At 41.9% G+C, this 27,530-nt stretch overlaps 1 protein-coding gene across 3 annotated transcripts in view; it reads right to left on the bottom strand.

The window, feature by feature from the left end:
* Positions 1–27,530, bottom strand: part of MTUS2 (microtubule associated scaffold protein 2) — a 301,022-nt gene that overhangs the window by 181,155 nt on the left and 92,337 nt on the right. For 2 of the 3 annotated variants that reach the window (XM_077341792.1, XM_077341793.1), the window contains exons 2-4: positions 22,482–22,697; positions 18,988–21,511; positions 10,544–10,784 (exon numbers count right to left, since the gene is read on the bottom strand). In XM_077341792.1, coding sequence (XP_077197907.1) covers positions 10,544–10,784; positions 18,988–21,243 — 2,497 coding nt within the window. In that variant the 5' untranslated portion in view covers positions 21,244–21,511; positions 22,482–22,697. The remainder of the gene's footprint in view (positions 1–10,543; positions 10,785–18,987; positions 21,512–22,481; positions 22,698–27,530) is intronic. The other variant, XM_077341794.1, reaches the window with a different exon arrangement.

Raw genomic sequence — 27,530 nt, 5'->3', positions numbered from 1 at the left:
TTAGAGAATCTGTCTTTAATTTTAGCATTTTATATTACGAACTAATACAAATATACCAACGCTGACCAACATATTCTATCCATACAGTTGATCAATTTGAGAGCGCTATGAAGCCCTGAAGTAAGGAAGTTTACAAAGCAAACGTATTCCTCTATTGTATCAAAACCCTGAGTCAATAAAGAACACTCAGATGTATAGATCAAGATAATCTTCTAGCAATATCTTGCGGTCTCAACTGGTCGAGTTTACAATTTTGTATTCACATGTATCTACTAACACTATACAAATGATTTGTACCCATAGTGACAATTCCCACAGAATTTTGCTGTCCATTTTAAAGGGGGTTTATTGAGGTTTTTATTGGACGTTTTGTAACCCACCATGAGCTGGTCTTGGGAGTCTTGGGAGTGGCAGGAAATAAATTGAATAATAATAACAACAATAACAACAACAACATCTCCTGGGACTTGGTCAGAAGGAAGGAAGGAAGGAAGGAAGGAAGGAAGGAAGGAAGGAAGGAAGGAAGGAAGGAAGGAAGGAAGGAAGGAAGGAAGGAAGGAAGGAAGGGAGTTTCTGCTTGTGGAGAGATTGTTTCATAAACAATAGTGTCTTTACCACCTACACTGCCTTCTGAATTAATTTAGTAAAGGGAAGCAGTAGTTGAGAAACTTTGCTAATTTTGCATATCTGTTAAATTGATTGTATTTCAGAATTCTGCACACTGTAAGCCCCTTTGAGTCTGTATTGTATAGAGAAAAGTGGGCTAAAAGTGTATTAAATAAAAATGCAAAGTGTGCGAACATTACAGCCCTATTAACAGCCCTTTTTGTACCCCATAACATAAAACTCAGTGGCTTTGTTGTAGGTTTAGCAGAGTTTAATGAAATGCCTACCTAGTACTGCAACTTCTAGAAATCATCAATAACCATTGGGGTGGTTTTGGGGGGGTTTGTTTTTTGTTTTTTTACTAAACTGCCATTTGTTGTTTCACCATTGAAAATAAATCAACACTGTGTTCTAAAGTTATGGCACATGATAAAAATATGTTTTTTGTTTAGTTTAGTGATATTTGACAAAGTCACTTTAATCTCGAACATTAATTTTAGCCAATTGGCTGACATAGTGGGGAAAAATTTGTCAAAACTTTATTCCACTTGCCTGAAGCCAGTTACAAAATTAAACATTGCTGTCTCTAAAAGAATCAATCTCCTTGACACTTTAGCTATCCCTTGTTGGAGAACATGAAAGTGATTACAAGAAGAGATTGGTTGGAGCAGTATAGTTGTAACTCTGGAACAGTAACAAAACCTGCCTAGATGCTTAGGGGTATGCATTCATCATAGCTCAGAAAAGATGTCACTGTGTAGGCACATGAGTAAGGACCAAACTAGACATGGCAAAGATAGGTCTTCACATTTAAACATGACAGATTTACACACTGCAGACTATATTGGATGGATCTGGGTGGTTCCTACCCTGGGTATTATGTAACATTCAGATATGACTCCAGCCTCATCAAAGGGCCAAATAACACCCCTCCAGGACTGTTTTAGGTCATACATGGAAATAATGCATAGGGACTATTTCAGGGAGGCTCCTATGTAATAGGAGGAGGAAATAAATACACACATATATGAGATATATGCATGCATCTCAATATCAGAAATAGAGAACTAATTTCTAGCTTACCTGTGTCTAATATTGTCTCCATTAATTTATGATTATAAAAGCAAGAAGTGCCCCCGTTGGGGATCCACTCGTAATCACACTTGCAGCAGCCTCCCATGATACCTCTTTAAATGATGGCCAGTAATAAAGATGTGATTGCCCATTCCCCCTGCGTACCACTCCATTCTCCAAATTCAGTCACCCAGTGAATGCTGCAGCAGCTTGAAACTAATAAACTTTTAATGTCTAGCTCTGGTGCTTCTGCAAGTGCAGAAAAGAGATGTTGTTTTGCATACAGCTGCTTTGGGGCGAATACTGTTAGTTTTGCTCAACAGCCGCTATCTTCCATGCTGTGTCACGCTGCAGAGCAAAAGTCTGCATGAAGCAAAGATAAAATCTTCATTACAGCATATTGGGTCTTCCCCTGATATTGCAGTGTGGCATCTAACACTTGCTTTAGTAGCACATTTAATGAGACAATACATGTGCCGCAGGCCTTGAGGTTAAGGGGGAAAAGTAAATATTGGTCTTGGTGGCACATCTCGGGCAGAGTCTCGGGCCCTGCTAACTAGGTAGCAGTTGTAGGAAGATGAAGGGCAGCTGGCAGCAGGGAGGGGCACAAATCAGTTCATGAACCAAAATTGGGCATGAATTTGGCCCAATTCAGAACTCCTGATTCAATGTTTGGAGGAGGCATCATCCCTGAACATTTACCAGACTTTTGTCTGGTTCGGCTGATTGGACCATTTAAATCTAACAGCTGAGCAATGCAGGACTGCCAGTCACCTGTCACGTTTAAATGACTGGCAGCCATTTCACTGGTCAGTTTCACTTCCCCTTGCTTCAAAGTGGGGAGAAGAAAAATGGACTGTTGAAATGGCAGCCAGCCATTTCAGCCTGTTGATGGGTGCACCTGCCCAATAGTGAGTTTAAATGGCTGCAATCCATTTCATTGTCAGTTTAACTTCCACCTACTTCTACTTCTGAAGGTGAGACAAAGCATTCACAATACTGTTATTAACATTATGAAGCTCTCCACAGGTTCATAGGGGTTTGCTGGGGAGACCTTTAAAGCCTCCTCAGGATCAGTTGTTTAGTAGGGTCTTTAAAAGTCTCTCCAGCAGAACCTGGCCTGATTCTGTGGAAATCCATCTCTCCTCAGCACCAACTGTCTGTTGGGCTCCAAGCCGGTGATTCTGGTATATCAGAATCAATTTGGTACAAATAAAAATCATATGGAATTTTTGGAGCGTACACATCACAACCACTGCCCAGGTATCTAGCCATCCTTGAGTATACCAGGTACTGTTGTAGAAAACAGTGTCCCCTGCCATTCCAGAGTGAATCTGGATGTTAGACAACTTGAGTGGTTGCTGCCAAATGGTGACCCCATTATATTCTGATAGGATGGCCAACTAACGCTGGAGGACCTCCTTCATGCACTTGGTCAGTCATATGTGGTGGTGCCATGCAGAAGAACCTACCATGGCCCTCACCAGGCATACACAGAAGACCTTCCCTGGTATAAATACCTGGCCAGAGAAGTTAAGATGCCCCACCTCTGATTACAGCTCCCTCTAAGTAAATGTAGTGTGTGCATGGGCCAGAAGCTTGTTTCCCAGCAGGTGGGATGCCCCTTCAACATAATTTAATTGTATACCCAGATAAATTAACTGCATTGAGGAACCCTCAGTTTTGTTTTCAGCCAGCAGGACTCCTTGTTCTCCAACCAATTCCATAGCCAGTACCTGGGATGCTACCAAGTGGCCAAGCACTCAGTACAGCCTGCCAGCTTAATTAATAAAAAATCATCTAAATAATAAATGATGTGTGGAGTATTTTCCCTGGCTTTTGCTGACTATTCAAAAAATGTATTAAATACCTCAAAGGCTGCATATGTTACTGCACAACCCATAGGCATGGCCATGTCTACATACTATAGCCCCTGGAACTTAAACCACCAAAAGCAGAAATCCTTGGGGTGTACTGGGAGAAGGGGCCATGATCTGGCCCACAATGCACTCCTTCAGGTTTTAGGAATCTACAACATTGGCCAAGGCTGATTTTTTTGGTGTCTATCACCACTTGCTTGCTGGAGAAAGGGATAGGGGACCTGAATCTCTAAGATAAGCAGCATCAGGCCTCTGAGGATAAGTGTCAAGGAGGGAGAGAAGGGCCCACAGGTCCTAAGAACCTGGGACTACAAAATACCTTTCTGCCAACTTGGTCCTCATAGGCAACATGATTCCTGGGCTAGATAATATCTAGGGCTCATTATTCTGTGTATCATTTATGTAGAAATTTCCAAAGACACTCTTCAAGGCTGCTCACAAAGTAAAATATGATAAAAACACACAACATTATAAAACTATTAACAGTTAAGAAGGTATCAATATTTGAAATGTAGCATAAAACACTGAGCAGCTTAACACAATTCTTGGACTAGAAGATTATAGAAATGATGTTAAAGATGAAGCCTTTAAATCAAAGCCTAGCTGAAAAAGAGTGTCTTGGCCAGATGTCTGAAAGAGAATAAGGTAGATACCAGGCAAAGGGGGAAGGCCAGTCCACAGGGGTTGTGCTACAGCTAAAATAGAATATACGTCTTCACCTGCCAACAGTGCCCTAGTGATCTTTACAGTCAGTATCTCTCTATACACAATTGAACATACACAAATATGACATTATAAAGGTCAACTACCAGACATGGGGAGAAATGTTATATGCTCTCAGAACATTCTGTTTGAAATTAGAACTACCACTGCTAAAGTTGTTCCTAAAGTGGCTGAATTCTGACTGCAAGCCCTTTAACTGCCTTTGGAGTTCATTCATACTGCTGTCATGGCTTGCAAAAGGCATTAGAATTTTAAGAAGAATGGGGAAGACCTCTTTTGGCAGTAGTATGTGTGAAAAGGAGCTTGGGGACTTAGTAGACCAAACACTGAACATGACTCAGCAGTGTGGCAAAAAAGGCTAATGGGATTTTAGGTTGTATCAAAAGATGTATAGTGTCCAGATTGCATGAGGTGATGGTACCCACTTTACTCTGCTCTGGTCAGACCTCACTTAGAGTACTGTTGGGCACCACAATTGAAGAAAGATGTAGACAAACTGGAGCAAATGCAGAAGAGGGCAACCAAAATGGTGGGGGGTTTGGAGACCTAGACATATAAGGAAAGATTGAAGGAGCTTGGTCTGTTTAGCCTGGAGAGAACACGATTAAGAGGTGATACGATAGCCATCTTCAAGTACTTGAAGGGATATCACATAAAGGATGGAACAGTTATTTTCTGTTGCCCTAGAGGGTCAGATCAGAATAAGTGGGATGAAAGTAATTCAAAAGAATTTTTGACTAAACATCCAGAAGACGTTCCTGGCTGTTGGAGTAGTTCCTCAGTGGAACAGGCTTCCTTGGAAGGTTGTAGGCTCTCCTTCTTTGGAAGTGTTTAAGCAGAGGCTAGATAGCCATATGACAGAAATACTAATTCTGTGAACTTTGGCAGATGGTAAATGGGTGCACAGAAGGGATTATGTAGGCGCTTGGCTGTTGTGGCATTGTGCAGAAATTCAGACTCGATGACCCTGGAGGTACCTTCCAATGCTATGATTCTATGATTCTTAAGGAACCACATTCTCTTTAAAGTTTAAATACTTTCCCCCTCCATTGGAAACAATCAAGAATGTGGGCACCTTCTTTGGGGGCCAATAGAATTGGACCTCCTCATCCAATCTTTTTCAGGCATGGGATTTTTTTGGGAGAGGCACCAGTAGCTATGCTGCAAATAAGGTGCCATTGCCTCAACCCCCCTCTCCTGAACCTCAGATACCTCCAGATTGATTCTCTATTGCAACCTATAGAGACTGTTGACTATAATGATCTCCATCTCCATAAGCTATAATGGAGCTGGAAACATTTGGCATTTCAACAGCATAGCACAGCAGTGGCTTCCCAAAACTCTTTCTTTTAGGTGAAGTTGCCACAGACTGAAGCTGTGGTTGTCTACTAGCAAATTCTTTTGTGTGTACCATGGAACAATGGTCTGTCTCCAGTTAAAGCAATTCCTAGCCCTTTTCATGCATTCTGACAGGGGGAAATGAATAACATTGGGGAGAATGGGATGGCTGAGGAAATCTCTGCCTTGACCTACTTGTGTTCATTTGAATATGTTTGTACCTGGTGTAGGGTTCTCTCCATGCTACTAGGAACCTGATTTCAGGATTCCCTACTGCTTAGAAATGCATACTCTTATTCACATGTAAGCTCAATAAGTACATTCTGATGAAAACACATGTTGGGAGTGGGGCTTGCCATTGTGGTCTCATTCCCCTCCCCCTTCCCCATGTGCTTTCATTCTTACAAATTAGAATATGTGAAAAGGACTGCTGTGTACCAGCTGACTGTATCATCAGCCATTTTCAGATTCTCTTTCCTGATTCTCTCCCCCCATCCTTTCCCTGGCAAAATGCCTTCCCTTGTTAGTTTGAAGAGGATAATGACTGAGAAAGCTACTAGTTAATGCTTGAGTTTCATCATCTCTCATGTTTGTGGGACAGCTATCTAAGCCTTTTCTCAATTCCATTGCTCTAATACTACATAAAACCATTAAGGCGGATGAAAGTAAATAGAATGTCAAATTAAAGAAAATATTTTGGCGGATATACAAAGCGCCACATTTCTGAGGCATAATGGATGATTTTTTAGATGTATCACACATAGAAACAAATCATGACTGCTCTGGAGAGATTTGTATCACTTAGTATTGGGTTTCGAGTCCCCCGCCCAAATAGAATGGTAATTTCAAAATCAGTCCTCTAGGAATATGAGCACATACATGAGAAAATAATCAACAAAATGCCATTCATTAAACTGACATAACCATTTGCACATTGATACAGGACAAAGCAAATTTTGAATTAATATAAATGTACTACATTGAAAATCTGTTCCCTACACAGGAGAAACAGCTTATTTTGCCACAACAATGAGATTCAATCTCACCAAGAATTAAATGTTATTTGAAGCACTACTCTTGCGACAGTTCAAGTCACAATCAATATGGTTAAATTTAGAATGTTCAGAGCTGAATGCATTCTAAGGTTCCTTTAAAAATCTCCAACACTTCACCCATCCATGTTAATGGAGAGAACCAAAAGAGAAAGTTAGAAATGTAATTATCTTTAATGTGGTCCACGAACTGAAAGCATCCTCTTTCCTTCTCAGTGGATGTATGTTAACTTCCATCTTTGAATTCCTGCCAAAAGGCTTCATAAATGGGACAAAGACAGCACTGGACCTTTGCAGAACCCTGCAGGGAAGCCCACTGAATAACATATTATGCCTGCTATTTAGACGTGACCAAAAATGGAACCTTGATAGCAATTTCTTCCCCTTCTCACTTGCAACATCTAGGAGCTTTAGATGCATGATACAGAAGCATCATACAGTCAGATTTCCCACCTCTTTGCCATGGCAGTGGTTCGTTTGGACATAAAAAAAGAGAGAAAACTCAAAATGGGGGCACCAGTGCTGCTATGAATATGCACAAACATCAGTTACTGCCCTGCAGGATATTTCTGCAAAAGAGATATGCAGTCTCCTTGAGAAACTTCCCTTGTCTTATCCACATGCCAAGCATGAACCTCCAATGTCATCTCCAGATTAGCCTTTCCATCCCAACCTCAATAACAACTGAAGTCCTAGATCAACTATTTTTATTTGGGTGTAGTACGTATTCCTCAAGGGATGAGCATGAACCAGTTCATGAGTGAAAATTCAGCATGAACTTGGACGGCTTCAGAGCCCCTGAAACGATATTTGGGGAAGGCACCATCCCTGAACGATTACCAGACTTCTGTCTGATTTGATTCAATTGTTCTGATCATTTAAGCCTAACAACTGACAGCCATTTAAACCTAACAGCCAGGCAGGTCCACCCATCAGCTGTCAGGTTTAAATGACTGCAAGACATTAAACCAGTCCATTTCATTCCCCCTAAGTGGGGGAATGTGGCACAGATGGCTGATGGGTACTGCAAGGCATTTCACTGCTTGTTTTTGCTCACTTGGAAGTGAAGGAAAGTAAAACTGTTGAAATGGCTGTTAGCTTTTTAAAACAAAAAGCTAGGTGAGTCTACCCATTAGCGGTTAGGTTTAGCTGGGAGTCATAAAGCTGATTGATTTTGCAAAATGGAGCAGTGAAATGGCTGCCATCCATTTAAACCTAACCCATGGGTGGGTCAATGACTGGCAGCCATTAAGCTCATCTACGTAACTCTCCCCCATTTCAAAATGGAGGAAGTGAAACAAGCGGGTTAAATGGCTCACAGCCATTTCACCCTTCCTAAGCAATCCCCCACCCCCACTTTATCCTGGCCACAGAGGATCCAAACAAGCTGGTTCAGTTCTGGGCATTTCTGGCTCAGTTTGGTCTAGGGTTCAGTTCAGGAGCCACCCCAAGGTGAACCAGAATGTTTAGGTTCCTGGCCATTCCTAGTTCCTTCATCAGATCCAGCCTCTCAACAGGATATCTGCTCATCAAAAGGCCCGGAAATGTATTGTAATTATTTTGTGCATGCATGGTCACATAATACTTTGCTATTTCCTCTGTATCCACCTGCCCAAAGAACCACATAATTTAGCTTGTCTGAAGAAAACTAATTGTTATACCCAAAAGGGGGAAATCAACTTACACAACAGTTTGTCTCATGCACACCCCAGAGCTTTTTTTGCTGCTTTTGTGTTGTATTTCCAAAAGGTGTGCCCCTCCCCAGCAAAGAAAGCCTTCACTATGTACAGGTCATCCCTAGTCTTCTTGGGTTTTTTGCAAAGTAATGCACTGAGTCCTTACTCAGTGCATAAGAAGTGGTCAAGCCTTGGAGAAGGAGATGGGAAAATGTTGCCAGCAAATGAATGCCACCAGTAGTCAGGCACAACAGCTGCACATACAATCTATCTTAACTGCTTTCAAAAGAGACATCCCATGTTGTCTAAGCATGCATCTGCCAACTAGCTTTCATAAGCCAGGGTGGGCAAGGGCCTAACTTCCAATTTCTTGCTTCATTCTTCCCAGGAATAAAAAAAAATCTGACAATGTTTGAGACTATTCACTGGGAACAGAAAAAAATGATATAATACAATATGATTCAAAAAATATTCCCTTCATATACAGGAGTAACAGATCAAAGGAAGAAATGCACGACTCTAAAAAGAAACAGAAAAGACTTAGAAGTGTAATGCAAATTGTTCTGTAAGAAATAGTTTCACATCCATGATCGCAAGGAAAAATAGAAGTGAGATAGCAAAAAAAAAACTGAAATAATATGTCTTTTACAAGAGTACTAGAAACACTGAAAGCATTAGCGATCTCTCCAGGAAAAGTGTAATTTAAAGTCTATGGAAGTCAGAGCTCCCAAAGCTGCCAAGATTAACCAACAGAAACAAATAATAGAAAGCTAACACATTTCTGTATGAAATAAAGATTTTTTTACTTCCTTTTCCCAACTGCCCCTTACGGGATATTTCAGCTGATTTCTCCTATTTTGTATGGCAAAATATGCTAGAGGGGCTCTATTTGACCCCCATTATCAGCTCTCCAATGGGCATAGGGAGTAACTAAGGGAAGGGAAAGGCAGTTGTGAGGGACAGTAAATGGTTAATTTTTTAACTCTGAGAACCTTGAGTGACTGGAGATTCAAACAGAATCCTATAGTTAAGAGTATCAGGAATGGAAGTTATGAAATTAGTGTTAACTGGGAAGTGGAAAGGAGCAAGAGGATTAAAGGGGATCCCCATTCAAGGCTGAGGGAAATGGATCTGAGTAAAAGGGGGTGATCCCAACCCAATCTGTGGGGAATAGCTACCTGAGAAGGAAGTAGTTAAGAGATACTGTGTGAATGTTCCTGCTTTCATCAACTCTCTGCTCAATGTTTATAAACCTTTCTTTACAACTAAACAGCTATATGTTTGTGACAAACTACTTTTTGCTTATATTCACACAGAGTTACCTCATTCCTGTTGCCTCTTTACCTCCTAAGTCCTAAACCTGATACCTGCCTATGTCCTCTCATAAGGTTAATAAAATCATTTATTAATTTGAATTACCATTGACTTCTCATGGGCCATTACTGACCAAAGACAAAAGAAGGATTATAGAAGAGTTGGTTTTTATAAAATGTTTTTCACTACCCGAAGAAGTCTCAGTAGTGTACAATCGCCTTGTCTTTCTCTCCCCCAACAGACACTCTGTGAGGTAGGTGGGGCTGAGACAGCTTTGACACAACTGCTCTGTGAAAACAGCTCTAACAGGACTGTGATTAGCCCAAAATCACCCAGTTAGCTGTGTGTGGAGGAGTGGAGAATGAAGCCCAGCTCTCCAGATTAGATGCTGCTGCTCTTAACCACTACACCAAGCTAAATTCGTTCCTTAGATCCCTAGACTGGGTCAGCACAGATCTGTATAGATTTAAATAACTGGGTGGGACAGACCAAAATCAAAGAAGAAAGAAAAGGATTGTCCAGTCAAGAAGAGAAAGGGATCTTGGGGGAACTGACATAGCAGTAAAAATAGTTTTCATAGCCTCACTCAATTCATGGAAGCATTAGATGCAATCCATTCTACTTAATAATTTTATAATTACTTTCCATACAGCATATTATACTGTACATACTAGAGGACGTTCCTGTTGTTACCAAGGGAGTGGAATTCTAAGTAAGAGTATTTTCAGATGGAGGGAGCAGGGCTGAGTCATTGGCAACTAATGGGAAGATCTTAATAACAATGACACATATTGAACCAGAAAAATGTTCCAAAATGCAAATATCATTCAAATAAATTAAAATAACATATTCTTAAAAGTAAGACAATGACATTGATTACCTGCAGCATCAGGATGGAAAAGCGTGGGAGAACTTGTTATTGGACCTTGTTGATGGATGCAGCTCGCTGAAGACCTTTGACTGGCAATCAAAATCCTACTTTTGGCTGATGGTAGCCTGGAAACTGCTCCCAGACCCAACTGGGGCTTAAGTATCATGGCCGGGCGATAAAAGCTTGGAGGTACTTCATAATGGGCATATGGTGGAGGGCAAAAGTCTTCTTTCACAGGCCTTTCCCCAACCTACATGATGAGAATGCAAGGCATGTTAATTGCAAAGAGATAATTCTGAAATCGAAAATATATAGGTCACACCACTGTTTATAAGAACAGAGGGAATGTTTCCCAAACTGATTGCTTGTCTGGGTTTTGTGTAAAGCAGAAAAATGGGAAGATCATCATAAAAACAGGGGGTTCAGGATTCAATGCAATCCTAAGCAGGCCCAATCATATTCTTTCTTAAGTCTACTTAGTGGGGCTTACTCCCAGGAAACATTGCACAGTGATCCTGCTTTCATGCCAGCACTCCTCATTTTAATTTTTTTAAACTTCATTTATAAGCTGCCTTTGTCTTCCCGCTCCTGAACAGTATCCAAAGTGGCTTACATCTAGGGATGCCAACCTCCAGGTGGGACCTGAGGATCCCCCAGAATTAGTGCTGCTCTTCAGACTAGTTTTGTGTTGGTAGGATACCCGGAAAGGAAACTGAACCCGTCAAATTAATTAACTATTTTTAATTGCAGAATAAACAAAGGAAGCCTGTTCTAGTATGCATGTCGCTCAATGTTTTTAGAAGACAAATAAGAAAACATTTACTGTAAAGCATCTGGATAATACTATTTGATACTGAGACTGATTAATGAGTAATAAATGAACAGTGATATACAATAATTTATAAACACATTTCTCAATGTAGAAAAAATGAATTAAGCTTTCTGGATATGTGTAATCCTGAATAAATTTGCAGTTGTCTGAATGATTAATGAATGCCCTCCTCCACCGTCCCATTCCACCAAGCAACAGAAAAGCAAGATCTACACAATAAAGTACTAACCATGCAAAATGTTTAGTCTCAGATTTATATAAAGTAAAATAATGCAGTTGAAGGTGAATTTCCACCCCAGCTGCACTTTTTTTTTTTTTTGGCAGAATGCATAGAGAAGCAGTTCTTTAAAAAACTTATATAAATCCCAGAAAATTATTTCTTTTGCCCTCGGTATTCTTCACTCCTACTCAAAATATCTTGGGGGAAAAAAATCTCATATGTTCCCTTTCAATCCCCCCCCCCCGATTTAGGGGTACATGTTAATAGAATCATAGTGTTGGAAGGGGTCCTACAGGCTATCTAGTCTGACCCACTGCTCAACTCAGGATCATTCTGTTAAGTGCTCCAGATACAACTCTCTCTGATAACACAATGATCACCGATGATAACTAGAGGTGTGCAATTCAATTTGGATAAGTTGAAAGTATCCAAATCAACACTGATTCAGGCATAAATCAACCAAGCTCAGTCTGAATCGCCATTCCCCAATAATTTAAAAAGTCCGAATCAACCTTGTTCGAATCGCTGAATTGCGATTTGGCATAATTTGTTGATTCAGACAAGTGGACATTTAAACTTTAAAAGGAAAGAGAAGGGGGAGAAGTCCCCCTTTTTGTCTTTTCTGGGCTCGGAGAAAGGGTAAGGGTTTGAGGAAGGGGCACCAAACTTACAGCATGGTTGCATGAGCCTCTTCTCAAAAAAACCCCTACGTTGCAAAAAGATTGGATCAGAAGGTCCAATTCTAGGAGCACCAAAAGAGAATGCCCCATCCAACCTCCATTGTTTCCAATGATGAGAAATTACAAACAGACCATCATATAAAGTAATGGGGGATGGGTGGGGTCAACTTCTTTGGGCGTTTCTAGAATTGGACCCCTTGCAACTTGGGGGTTCTTTTGGGGAGAGGCTCCTGGAGTCATGCTGCAGGTTTGGTGCCTCTACCTCACTCCCCTCCCCGAGGCAAAAGGGAAAAATTCCTATAGACCTCAATGGCACCATTGGTTTCAATGGTGCTGAATCATTCTAGATTCAGTCAAATTATTTCAGCCAAATCAGAATAAACTGTGGGTGACTTGGATGAATGAGATTTGGTATGAATCACTTTGAACCAAATCTGAAGCGGGCCAAATTTTTTTCCCTTGCACATCCCTACTTATAAACTCAGTATGTTCTTGGGGTACAGAATTACCTCAGATGCAGGTAATATTAAAAATCATGACCAGATGTTTTCCAGATCATGTGAAACCGTGTTCTCAGGCTCAGGGAGAATGGGTATTGTGAAACACCATATCTTCAACTACCACAAACAGGTGATTTGGGGGGACCTTTTTCTACCCTAAGATACAACGGAATTTTATTTCAAAAATAAATATGCCACAGTACAAAAACTGTGAAGATCTTTTTATGAACATGTTCTTAGGGCTATCCTAAACACATGACTCAGAGGAAATCCCAACCGATTTCAGCCATTCTTATATTCAAGTACTATGGACCTTCCATCCACAGTTAAAAGTATTTCAGTGTTGTACTTGGTTTCAGTGAAACAGAGTATTTAATTCTATTCCACTAAAGTCAATGAAATGTAAAATTGTGTAGCTTTGTCTGGATCATACCCAGAGTTGTTCTGAATGTGCTGTTAGCAATGGCATTGAATTTATATAATCAAACTATACCTGTCATAATAATACCCTTTGGACTTGTTTCCTGTGAAGTTGAGGGCAATCTCCTGAGTCACCCGTGCCTAGGAGCATGTGGAGTCTTCCCTGGCTGATGAGGCTGGACCCTTCCAATAATCTCTTTTTGCCGGTGTTGAAGGGAGATGTGCAGATTGCTGCCATAGCTCAGGTCATTAGTTTGAAACTCACTGCCACTTCAAATCCTACTTCTTCTACTGAAATCAGTCATCATGATTCAGCTGTATATATGAACATGCTAGGATGTAAGTCTTGGCAGGGAGTCTTGCATGATGCAGATGCTGTCCCTTTCTCTTCAGTATCGAGGAAAGCAAGCATAGCAGCAAAACCTTATCAATTAAAAAGATCCAACAGCACTGCAAGATGGAGTCATGTGCAGCTTTGAGCCATGCCACAGCTATTTATTTATTATAGCATGACTCTACAATGTCCCAGGGACCTCTGAGAGACCCAGCCAAGAAAGTCCTGTCAATGCAGATGGGCCTTACAGAAATATTAATGAGTCATTGCCTCTGACCTGAATGGTCCAGGATAGCACCATCTCATAAGAACTTGGAAGCTAAGTAGGGTTGGCTCTGATTAGTGTTCAGTTGGGACTGTCAAGGAAGTCCAGGATAATATACAGAGGCAGGAAGTGGAAAACCATCTCTGAATGTCTCTTGCCTTGAAAACCTTATGGGGTTCCATGGATCAGCTGTGACTTGACAGTAGTTTCCATCATTATCAAGGAGTAATCAGTTGTGCTTCACTCTCTTCTCCAGGAGAAAGAAGAAGGTATTGCATTGATACGGTCCCCAACACTGCATTGGCAAATGATGGGAAAATTGAGGGTGGAGGCTGGAGAGGATATGATGTCACTTCCAGGTGATGCTCTAATTTGTCACCTCTTGTATCTATGGACTTTACCATACAAACGAGAGGAAATTCCTAGAGCATTACCATGTGGAAGTCATCCCCCCGCCCATTCACGAATTCCTCAGTAGTTGAACATTGGGGCTAGGGTCAGGTAACTCCCCACCCTGAGTGGGTAAATGGGTGGCCTAAAGCATATTTGGGCATGCATGTGAATACGCACACATGTTCATGAGGGAAAATTATGTAAAGTTATTTTTCTCAGTCCTCCCAAGCCTGAAGCCACCTCTGGCCAGCCTCCAACATCTGACCAGTGGTGGCTACTAGAACTGCCTGACTCTCCAGAACAACACTAAAATCTAGAGCAAAGGAAACTGTCTCAAAGAGTTCTACATCCTTTTGTTTCAACAAACTAATACTTTATCTGTTGCCAGGATGCTGCCATGAAAAAGGAGAATGGGCCTGAATCTACACACGTCTCCACCTTGGCAATTCAGCTCTGACTTTCATATGCTTCCCACCAAATATTCAGCAAGTGATATTATGTGTTGTAATGTAAGCAACTACCGCACAATATGAGGAATTGCATACGAGATACCTTGAGAAGTTGTGCGGAAATATGGGACAGAAATTAAATAAATGTAAAAAGACAAAAATCTGTGCCCCTGGGTTCAAAAAAGTGTCATAGCTTTCAGTTTACAATATTTAAAGTGGGTGCTGAATTCCTACTTAAGCTATACAAGTTCATCAAGCCATTACCTCACTAATCACTTTTGAGATTTTCATCGTGATGTTAACAGAAGCAGCTGTGAAGCCAGAGATAAATTTATTTTAAAAATTAATCAAAACACTCGCCAGGAGCTGAAATGCATGACAACCTAGAACGGTTAATTAACTTGGCTGTTAAAATGACAACACAGTGATGTGCTCAGTGTCTTTCCAAGAATATATATACATTCTGAAAGCAGGTACAACCCTTCAGATCTTCACAGCTAAATCCAAGCCTGGTTTTATCCTCTCACAAATGAAAATTATTTGCTGCTCATAGATGGGGTCCGGTGACGGCCTTCTGCTAAGTCTTCCTTCAAGAGCAAAACACTTGCTAGAGGATGACTTTTGCTGCAGTAAAAAATGTGACAAGTGTTCTGGCCCTGCTTAAGCTTGGAGCCAGACATTTTTTGTTTGGGGATGGGGCAAACAAATTTCACAGATTGGATACTGAAAGAATGGAGAATCTGTGGAAATTACCCCCCCCCCAATCCCCCAATTCTTATGGAAACAGAGATATCTTTCTTTTAATGCTGTGGTCCCCGCCTTTTTAAAAGCTTCTTTAGTATTCTGCTTTTTAACCTACTGCTCCAATGCAGAGTTGCCAAAAGATCAGGAACAACAGAGTCCTGTCTTCTCTTTGCCTTTAGCAGCAGCTTTAGCTGAAGAAACCAGCAGGTGATGCTTCAGGTGGCTTGGGAAGAAGCTTAGAGCTGTATTGCCAATAAATGCCTAAACATCTAGTTGCTGTTACACATTAACAGGATAAAGATCTCTGTATGTATCCCTAAGAAACCCCCTAAGGAGGAAATGCAACCCCAGCATGAATGCACATGAAGCTGCACAGTGGTATACCTAGTGTATTTGACACCCAGAATAGATAATTTTGTAACAGTCAATCTCATTGGGGCTGTAATCTGAAGACGGTTTCCTGGGAGTAAGCCCCATTGAATAAAATGGGCCTTCATTCCAAGTAGACCTCCAGCTATGCACATTTAGCAATGCTAGCTCTATTTACCTGCATTGTAGCACAGCTACTCAGGATTGTATCTTTATTGTCTCATTAGAATAAAAGGACAACTCTTGCTTGCCTCGTGCAGTAATGGCTGCACAAGGCAAGCAAGCATTTCCAGTTGGGAGAGCTTGGTGTGTGACAGGAAGAACACAGGGCACACTGGTCTTGAAATGCAAAAATGCCATGAACAGCATATGCAAGCGACCAGTCATCTGCTCACACAAATGCCTTGACTCAGCTGTGTTTTGTTTGTGTTCCTCTGCAGCCAGCCTGCCAGCCAGCCAGCCAGCCAGCACCTGTCGATGGCTGCTACCTTCACTGGCATGAATCCCAGCTCTTCTAGTCGTTTGCACCTGGGGCAGAGGTGACCTCTTTCAAGACTGTTTGGTGGGCCAGGTCATGTTTGGGGTGGGGCATTGCCCTTTTTAGCCCCTCCCCTGTGGCTACAGGCCTGCCCCTGCCCCTGCTTCTGCCCAATCTTGAAGTCATCTGTATGTTGCAAATGCTTTATCTGGGTCTGACATCTGTAGTTTATCCTTGTTTCATGCTCAAATGTCCAAACATAAATTTTAGCATTTTTAAAAGTTAATTATATCTAAATGAAGTAAGCAACCATTTGGGGAGGGGTATTTCTTTTTATGCATAATCTGAAAGGTCAGTTGCTTTTTGTTATATTACCAGACTATCAATGAACGCAAGCATGAATGAAGGAAGTTATCTCATTTTGGAAGTTGTTTCTGTTTGTTTTTAAATTCACAGCTGCTAGGTTCATTCTATAAATTGTTTCCAAAAATTATTCCCAACTAAAATATATTTCTGCAATTAAAATATGTTGCTCAGAATTCTTCATATATATTCTGAATAATCCTGCTGTTGGATATGAATGTGGCAAAAGAAAATTCTTTTTAAAACCAGAAATAGATTCTGCAAATGCATTTTTCATCAGCTTAGTTTATCTATCTACGCAAGTCTGCAAGCTTGCTTACCCTTTTATCTTTTGTAGGTAGCATAGCAAAGAAGCTCATAAGTAATAGAAAATGATTTTGCTAACTTGAAGGATGAATCTTATCTCACTTTTTTGTCTTAAAAGGAATAAATGTTGTTTAGCAGAAAAGTAATTTTTTAAATCAAACATTTAACATTCTGTCTGGGAAATAATATTTTAAAAGTGTATTGGAGAAATGATCCCTTTCTTCTCTTATTGCTTTTCCACATGTGCAGCACTAGGATCAGCCAGCATTGCCATTTTTGTCTCTTTTTTATTTCATATGTTGTTATTGAATTTGGCTGTTCTTGGTTCATCGCAGCTTAGAGAAACTGTCAGATTCAATAGACATTTAGCTTGTTGTGGCAACTAGGTTGTTCTTGGATCAAAGTAGAAACGTGTGCCTTGCCTTCCATGGATACAATAATAATGCCAGTATGCACCCTGATGTTTGTTGTTGTTTTAATGGGAGGAGGTTGGCAATATGGAAATTAGTGCCTCTTGGCCCAAGTTTAATCATATTTTCAATGCACAATTTGGTTGCATTCTAAGACAGCCGGGTTCAGTTCTGTGGAAACTCTGAAGGGCCCCTCTAAATTTCATTGCAAGATGAGTTGTCATCTTCCAGGAAGAGACTAGAGATCTCTTCCAATTACAACTGATAGCCAGAATAAAGAAGGTTGTTCTTCTGGAGAAAAGCATTATATTGTAGTGAGGTCCATCTCCTGATCAAATCTACCCTTCCCAGGCTTTGCCCCTAAATTTCCATGAAGTTCCCAACCACTGTGGGATGGCAGGTGAATTTCCTCAAGGTCAGGCTGGATTCTGGAGATTTTTGGTGGTGGGGGGGATGTCTTGGGCATGAAATTGGGGGTCACTGTGGGTGGGCAGATAATTGTGAGTCCCTGCATTGTGCAGGGGGTTGGACTAGATGGCCTTGGAGATCCTTTCCAACTCTTTGAATCTATAACCTGGACCTGGAAAGCATAATTACGACAAAGACCAGCCCTGAAAAACACTAGGTGAGAAGTATGATAGCTGAAAGCCATGTAGTAATTAGTCATCAAGAAGCTTCTCCAAGGATGAAGGTCAGGGAGACCAGGCAATGGCAGGAGAAAATGGATTGTGCATCAGCATTACACTGGCACACATTATATCAGCAGGCTATAATATCATAGAGCCCACTCTCATGAGCAGCCGTTTTCTCCAGGGAAGCTGATCTCTGTCATCGGGAGATCAATTGCAATAGTGAAAGATCTCCAGGCCCCTGAAGCCAACAATGCTTTTGGTAATGGGGATCCCCTAGGAATAGGGTGAAGAGCCTCCTGTGGCGCAGAATAGTAAAGCAGCTGACATGCAGTCTGAAGCTCTGCCCATGAGACTGGGAGTTCGATCCCAGCAGCCGGCTCAAGGTTGACTCAGCCTTCCATCTTTCCGTGGTTGGTAAAATGAGTACCCAACTTGCTGGGGGGGGGGGTAAAACGGTAATGACTGGGGAAGGGAATGGCAAATTACCCTGTATTGAGTCTGCCATGAAAATGCTAGAGGGCGTCACCCCAAGGGTCAGACATGACCTGGTGCTTGCACAGGGGATACCTTTACCTTTAGGAATAGGGTGAACCAGCCAGGAAAGATTCCCTGGAGAAGGAGCTGATGGGGTATTTGTGACTGCAGGATCCATTCAGTCCTCCAACACAGCTAGTCCTGATGTTGAGAGGGTCCCTCTTCGGCAGCCACGGTAAAATGGGTTACATTCATTAACACCCCCCAAAAAGAATTATTGGTTGTGATATTCTAAAATCAAGGAGATGAAGATGATGGGCTATGTGTTCTCCACCTACCCACCCACCCCCATTTTTAAAGGAAAGGCAGAATTTGATAGGAGAAATCAAATTCAAGTAAGTGGGCTATATTAGAACCATTTTGTTCTCTGTATCCCATGCTATCGCAACACTGCATTATTAAGCACACACATTCAATTACCCAAATATCTTATCATCCCCCCCCCCTCCCCACACTCGTGTACTTTATTTTCTGCTGGAAAAACCAGTGGATGAATGCAAAGATCATGCATGGCTGAGCCTTACCTCTTGCAGAAACTTTTCACCCATTTGACTGAAATGATGGCCTGAGGATTTAATGCCAGACACCACAAGTCCAGAACTGTAAATCCGAGGTTTCTGCAGGTCAGGCTTAAACTTGTCATAGAGCATGTTAGCTGGCTTAACCTCTCCATCATCCGAGGGATTCGGTTCTTTTGTGACTGGCACACCACAGCCTGGGGTCCCGTAGGGCAATCCAGGTGCAGCGAAGGAATGATCCAGCCGGCTGATAGCTTGGGGGTTTCTTCTGATGTAAGTGATGATTTTAGGCCTCACGTGTTTGGGCTTAGGGAGGTCTGGTTTTGTCTCCACATTTTCTTCCAGCTTTTCAATACCGTTTGTTTCCCCATCGCTATTAGATGGATGGGAGTCCTTGGAATGGACAAGAATCGGCTTGGGGATGCCGCTATTGCAGGCAGTCTTATTAGGCACTTTTGGGGATAAGCTTAACAACTGGGTGCCCTCAAAGGGAGGTAGGGCTGTGGTGGGTGAAAGCTTGTCGACATGAAGCGCATAAAGATTTTTCAAATTGCCGTTGGAGAGCGTGGGGTAATTAGCATTCACAATTGCTACAGGGCGCAAGGGAGTTGGGGCACACACAAAGGTATTTGTCCTTGCTGATGCTTTGCAGGTCTCCAGGGGATCGTTTGAAACATATGTCTTAGAAATAAGCGTCTTCTTGCCCTGATCTGAATAGCCTGCTGTTTCTAGATCATGGTCCTGGATGCTGGAATGTTCATCTAACATACTTTCCTTTTCGAGTACTTCTGGTCGTTCCAGGAGATCAGAGGCAGGCCTAGCAAAGCGTTCACTGTTCTCTTTTATTAGCATCGGCTTACTCTCATTATTATTCAACTGTTTGCCGTCAGGCGGATTAGTGCTATGTACAAAAGACATATGCCCACCAACTGCCTGAAAACAACTCAAATCAGCGTCAAGCGTGTTTTCATTCCTTGTTGGTGTCGGCTTGCTACTGGGTTTGTCATCCCCAGTAAGGCAGAATGCAGCTTTTGCCTCCTTTCCAGCTGTGCATTTCTCCCGAACTTGATTCACTGCCTCGCTCTCCCTATGGCTGCTTTCTCTTCCTAAACCAGAATAGTTATTACCGCTTAATAATCTGTCACTCGTGGTGGAGTCAACCACCTCATTCGGGTGTGGATCATCACCTTGCGAGTGAAGGGATTTCACTCTGTGTACTTCAGACCCACTATCCTTTTTATTCTGCACCGCAACGTTATTTTCTTCCCTTTGACATCTTAGAAACTCAGCCATTATGACCCTGTCCATTTTTTGCTGACAAAGACTCTTAGGCTGTGAAGTCAGAGGGCTCTTCAGCTCCCATTTCCCTCTCTTATCCCCCTCGTGATCTAATTGTGCTTCTGATCTGCTCCAAATATCCTTGGACATAACAGTTAAATGTTGATCTACATGAGAAGGATGCAATGTGCTTTGTTTGTTGACATTTGGTGCACAGTCCGCGCTCACTTGAGTTGCAGAGACATTTACCGTCTTTGTTTCTGAGGTAGATTTAGAATAACGCACGCTATTTCCATCAGAGGCCATACCTAAAAAATGATCCACTGATGTTTTCTGTGATGTTTCAGTATCTCCAGTCAAGTGATGTGAAGTGTCGATGGAGTCCAGAGACGCAGAAAGCAAACGCTTACCTGATACGCGGCCAACAAATTCTCTTCCAAAAGCTTCTGTTTTAGCCATAAGTTTCCTTGACCTCCCCAAGGAAAGACGTTTTATCCCTTCGGGCTCAATCCTTCTGGGCATTCTGTCCTTTGAAACATGTTGAATGAGATCAGCATCGCTTTTTGAAAGAACCACCGAAAAGGTATCATTTGTGTTAATCCTCAGATTGGATAAACTATGTCCCCGACTAATAGGGATAATCTTTGATGTGTCCTTCGCCCCATTGGCTCTATAATCTTTATTTAGTTCCCTGTGGGTGGCAGTGGGCAGCCTCCCTTCTGACAGACCCGTAGTATCCTGAAGTCTGTTCTGCTCTGTATCAAGTTGTGTGTTGTTTTCTGGTTCGCCAATGTTCAAGCATTGAGTTCCTCCAGCCAAATCACTGGTCCCCACTTTCCGTCCAGAGATTTTAACCTCTGGAGTGATTTGATTGGCATTTGTGTCTCCTACAGTCACTGTGTTTTCATTGTTATTTTTCATCTCATTTCTGTTGTCCTGTATTAGATTGTAGCATGTCTTGTTTGGAACCAATGGTGTACTCATTTTCAAATTTCAGATGACAGCAGTTGTGGAATGGCAAAACTGTCTCCAATTACATTAGCCCCCTAAACATACTTCTCTGAACAGTTCAAGTTACCCACTGATCAGCAGAAAATTCCTTGGCAAACTACTTGTTTCTCCGGTAAGTCACATCCTTCTGCCAGTTCTGTCCCCACTACGATACCTTGTTGATTCAGGATATCCAAACAACATTTACAAATATGAAACATGTCCATTAGAGTCCTTCTCCGTGCAAGACATCCCATTGTACCTAAAAGAAAAGAAACATGATGTTATGCCATTTCTGTATGGAGAATTATGTTGCTAGCACAAAGCTTTATTTTTTCTGTGGGCAGGGAGCTCTTGTGAATCTATCCAGAGGAATGGATTCCAGTTATGTAGTACACACAATGTAGTATACACAAAAGGGAAATGTGGTACACACAAAAGGATGAGCTTGAAAGTTCCTGTCCAACTTTGTTTTTTTCTCTAAGATGCCAATGGACTCAAACTTTGTACAATTTTATACAGTTACACATTGTTGTGTGCCTCATTTATTTTCAGGGGTGGCTAATTTAGAAAAAATAGCTCCTTCCTCCTAATCTACTCTCTCTTTATCTACTCCTAATCTTGGCAATTCCTATTTTCCCTGAAGGTTACTAACATTGGGGTTAGTAAGAAGAAGAGCCCTGCTGGACCAGACACTGGTCCATTCAGCCCAGCTTCATGTCTCAAACAGTGGTCAACTAGTTCCTCTGGAGGTCTAACAATAGGACACAGGGTCCAAGGTCTTCCTCTAGTGTTTCTCCTGGTGCTGGTATTCAGAGCTTACTGCCTCTGAACATGGAGGTTCCCTTCAGTCTTCACAACTAGTTCTCCAAGAATTACAATTGATCTCCAGATTGTAGAGATCAATTCCCTGAAGGAAATGGTCACTTTTCCTATGACAACACATTCCCCTTCCTCAACAAACTCTGCCCTCCCCAAGCAGCATTCTCAAATGTCCAAGAATTGTCCACACTGGAATCAGCAAACCCTACCTACTTTTCAACTTCTAGCCATTGTGGTTTTCAACTATATTTGCAACTACTACCCATTTTTCTTCTCTAAATAGTGCTGAAGGCATCATGTCCCAGCCAGTTTTCTACCCATACAATTATTGTTGGAATGCAAGGTTAAGTATGCTTATGTGCAAATAACTCCACTGAGAACAGTGGGCCTTGGCTCCTTATCATACTTACATGCAAATGCATGGGAGACATTCCCCCATGTTACAATCCATTTGTCTGGATTATGTGGTATATTGTAGCCATGTGGTTTGGTACCATCATGTGGACCTTTGCTATTATCACTGTCTTCTACTTTGCCATTTCTGGTGCCTTTGCCTTCTTGATCCTGCTAGCTTCAGAGTTCTCTGCACTGGGTCCCCAGTAGAAAAAAGCTGTGTTGTGTCCCCACTAGAGAAAAAGATGGGATATAAACAAAGTAAATAAATACATTAAATAAACACTGAAACCTTCCTGAATAATTCCTCCTTCTACAATTCCTCCTTGTTGTTTTGGTGCTGTTGTTAGGTACAAAGTCGTGTCCGACCCATCGCGACCCCATGGACAATGATCCTCCAGGCCTCCTTCTTATAGGATCTAAATAAAATGAGAACCTTCCTAACAACTTTATAGAATCACAGAGTTGGAAGGTATCTCCAGGGTCATCTAGTCCAATCCCCTGCACAATGCAGGAACACACAAACACCTGCCCACCTACAGGACCCCAATTTCATGCCCAAGTGACCCCTACACCAAAAATTTCCAGAATCCACCTGGCCTGGAGGAAACTCACCTACCATCCCACAGTGACAATTATGAATTCCCTGGGTACACAAGGAAGGGCTACAAGAGACAGACACTGGCACATCCCTTCCTGCCCACCCACTCACAATCTGTCTAAGTTCAGAAAATCAGCATTTCTTATAAAATCAGCATTTCAGGGAGGCTAGTCTATAGAATAGGCATATCTAGGGGTCATCAGCCACCAATCAGGGCTTGGCAGTCTCTTGGAATTGCTACTGATCTCCAGAGTACAGAGATTAAGAAAATGGCTGCTTTGGAGGGTGAACTCCAAGGCATTGTACCCGCCTGAGATCCAGTCTCTCCCCATATTCACTCTTATCAAACTTCACCTCCAAATCACCAGGAATTTTCTAGGGTAAATCTGCACTGGGCTTCTTATCCCCGATGACTGCAAATTAAAGAAAGTCATCTACACATTATTCAATTTCCATTTTGATATTTAGTATTTTAAATTTTCCCTCTGCAATGTCTATGATTGATCCGCGGTGACACTACCTTTCTCCTGTGATATCCAGGAGTGGATGTATTAAGTGTAGATCTCTGCATTTTGCTGGATTAACTTCCTGTCCTGTACCTTCAATGCTGACATAGCAAAGCAGTCTGATGCTGATTGGTCAGGGCATCAGTTCAAAAACTGCCTGGTTAACAGTCGCCATTCCCTTGCAAGACTTATTTTTGCCCACATTTTGGGATCTGTTTTAAAGTGACTACGCTCCAAAAGCCCACATGAGCAGAGATTTGCCTCTTGGATTTATTTTCTCCTCCTCGTTCTCTGTGAGGCTACTGCCTCCTCTCCCTCCCTCCCTCCCTCCCCCACCCCACTCCTGCAGGAAATATGAACAAACAGCCTCTTGCTCTGACTGTAGACTTGAGAGTTAAAAGGCAGGAAATAAAGCACTCTCCAGCCTTGTGCTCCTTTAATACTGGCTGGAGCTTCACCCAACCCCCCCCCCCCCAATTAAGCAGGAAGGAGACCAACAACTGGGACAATGCAAATGCAGAAGGGCAATATGTTTAAAATTGGGGGAAAGGAAGCCTGCAGCTATGGGTTCAAATTGACCAGAATTCAGCAAGATTTACAGTGGGGAAAAATGTGAAAGCAGTTTCTACCCTAACCAGTAATATTTCCAGTGGAAAGGAAATCAGGTAGCCAGGCAAAAGTGACAGCAAACACCAGAGGAAACAAAATAAAAATTGATGGAGGAAATTGTGCCCTACTCAGGCTAACTATTTTGTTTCATTAACTGAAATGACTTTCCTCATTGGAAGATTCTGAGGTGCCAACATCAATTCAAACATTAAAGATTAGTTCAAAAGTTTAAAGGAGAGAATTAGATGATAAGGTCAGGTTATTTGACTCGAATCAAAACAATGATGAATACCAATTATGGTTTCATTTTCCCTGTTTCAGATAGTATTTCAGCAGTTACATCTCCATGCAAAATATCTTTAAAATGAAAATGGATCTCTGATCAGATCCAGGGAGATCTACAATAGCTACATTTGAAGAATCACCTTCCCTTTCCTCTCCCTACAACAGGCACCCTGTGAGGTGGGTGAGGCTGAGAGAGCCCTGATATCACCACTCAGTCAGAACAGTTTTATCAGTGCCGTGTTGAGCCCAAGGTCCCCCAGCTGGCTGCACGTGGGGGAGCGGGGAATCAAACAGCTCACCAGATTAGGAGCCGGCACTTCTAACTGCTACACCAAGCTGCGTCTCTTCACAAAACAACTTACTTTGCTTCACAAAATAACTTATCAATTATTTTCAGTACATCCTCCCACCTGATATTTATAAATTTGTAAAAGGAGAATGCCGGAATGTTCAAGGCCTGGCTTCTTGCCTTCTGAGGCTGTGCCTTCTACTATCAGGAATAAGACCATACCATGCATTTCTGGGAGAATCTGCCCCACCCCTTAGTAATCAAGGAATCCACTGCAAAATGTGATTAATTTGCACTCAGACTTCATAACCTAAACATGAATTTATGCCACAGGTAATGTTTTTGAAAACAGTGAGTTTTCAATGCCCATGAGCTGCCTTGAACACAGAATAGATGATGTAAATATTTTAAAGCAAAATAAATAATGGTGCATTGCTATAGCAGAATGAAATTTGTAGTCAGGATGTTAGCAGTGCTGATGGGCATTTTATGTGCTCTTGAATTCTTGTAAAAAATCTATCTAGGGTTTTAATTGCTTCCTCTGTAGTATATACATATCTAATCATGTCTGAGCTTTCATCTCCCACCCCCAGCCCCAACCTTGTTATCTTACTTTGCAATGTTTTATTCCCAACACAAATCAAGGAAAAGTCTTTTATCTTACCCTTGGGGAAAGTATCAAGCACTACCTTTGGGGAAACATGTCTCTCCTGCTTGCATCCTATTTGTTAACTGGAATCTGCCATTTAGCTTTAAGTCTGAATCTTGGGGAAGGGATAAAATAGGTATTTTCATAGGAAGTTGGGTAGTTCTCATCATAGAGGTAACCTGACTGGTAAGCTTTGCTTGGCCAGAAAGTGAATAAATACATTTAATATGCACATACTGTGAAATAGCATGAAATGGGTTTTGTAACGTATCTGCTGAAGACAAAAATCCAGCATTTGATTAATTAAATGATCCTAAAGTAGATTTAAATTTCAAACCATCCCTTCAGAGAGAAAGAGGGGGAAAATAAAGCCCTGAAGACTTAACAACTTTAGGCTGCTATGTTCTTTTAAAAAATATTTTAAAAAACATACACATTGATGGTTTAATCTGTTTGGTATAATGGTTAAGAATGGTGCCCTCTAATCTGGTTCCTCACTCTTCTACATGCAGCCAGCTGGATGACCTTGGACTAGTCACAGTTCTCTTAGAACTGTTCTCATAGAGCAGTTTTGTCAGAGCTCTCTCAGCCCCACCTATCTGACAGGATGTCTGTTCTGGTGAGAGGAAGAGAAGGCGACTGTAATTTGCTTTGAGACTCCTTTGGATAGTGAAAAGGGGGGGGGTATAAATAACTTCTTCCTCATCTTCTAGAAATATGAGAGCAGTATTTTATTGCTTCATGTATTTGAAAATTAAAGCTACCTTAGTCAGAACGTTAGAAATTTTTCCCAGAGCTTTCAATGGCACTGCTATCACAGATGGAGGTCCCACTATCTAGGAAACTTGAGCAAGAAATTATGGGGATTGGACCTGGAACTATGTGGTCAGTGAGCTATGCCCTCTCTGATGCCCACAGATATCTAACCTTGCTGTATCTGTAGGCATCCAAACATATGTGACTTAGACGGCAGGGTCTGATGATGTCACATCGATTGTTAATACTTTTAGCACCAGCCAGAATAAGAGGTTGGACACTACCAGTTTTTCTGGAAGTTAATAAAAGAGGAGGAGCTAATGCTATGTTGGGACCAGGATGTACAAAAGTTCCAATGAAGAAGAGGAAACAGTTAAGACCAAACAGAAAAGCAATGAGGATCCAACCGAAGTACCTGTGCAATTGTATAGTTGCAATCAAATGTCTTTGAAAAGCCAGTCCCACTGGTGAATCTTCTAATGGCACTTGAGATTTGGCCACTGTGACCTTTTCCACACCGGGAATTTGCCCTGCCTCACTGCTCATCCGGTGGCAGGGCAAATTCCTGATTCCAGATGATGTTGTCGCTGGGCCAGGGTTGACTTAGGCCTGGCCCAACTCAGGTGCACATTTGTCCCATGTTCCGTTTTTTGCCCCAGGCGCCATCGGGGCCTATATCTGGCCTGGACCATGGGAGAGGGAAGAGTCAGGCCATCCTGGCCCAGCTCCTCGCCTCCTGTCACCATGACGACAGCATCTCAGAAGGGACAAAAAACAAAATCCCCCGGGAAGCTGGCTGTACTGCAAAGTGCAGTGGAGACACCAGGGGCATTAAAACATTTTTTTTAATGTTGTAATGCAATATCCCATTTTTAAAGATAAAAAAAGATCACCCTGCAGCATGGTGAAATTTCATCGACCCAGCTGCCTCATCCAGAGGCACAAATATGGGGTGGATTGGGTGCCACAGGGAAAATGATCCCTCATCTGGACCCAGGAAGAGTCAGGCAATCTGGTCCAGCCCAAACACCCAGTGGCAGGCTGGTGTGGTGCAGCCAGTGCGGGATGGGTCTCTGTGACACAAAGTGGATGTGCCCCAGGCCTGATCTAACATGGCTTCTCTTACGTTCTTATAGATTATTGCCATGTAAAATTTTTCAGAAAATAACATACAATATTAACTACTATAGAAGAGAGTTGAGTTATTAGCACCCAATTATTGCCTCTCATCTTCCATTTACCTCTGCAATAGTTATCACAAGTGCGGCTGCTAAAATAAAAGAGGCAGCCCACCATTGCTATGGTGGGGAGACACCAGGGCAGGAAGAAGAATGCATTTCCCATGCTGTGTGTCCAGCAGGAGCAAGATGA

Source organism: Paroedura picta, chromosome 6 (assembly GCF_049243985.1).
Source record: "Paroedura picta isolate Pp20150507F chromosome 6, Ppicta_v3.0, whole genome shotgun sequence".
NCBI classification, from domain to species: domain Eukaryota; kingdom Metazoa; phylum Chordata; class Lepidosauria; order Squamata; family Gekkonidae; genus Paroedura; species Paroedura picta.
Note: the sequence above shows the minus strand (reverse complement) of the source record. Positions and strands in the feature narration are given on the sequence as shown.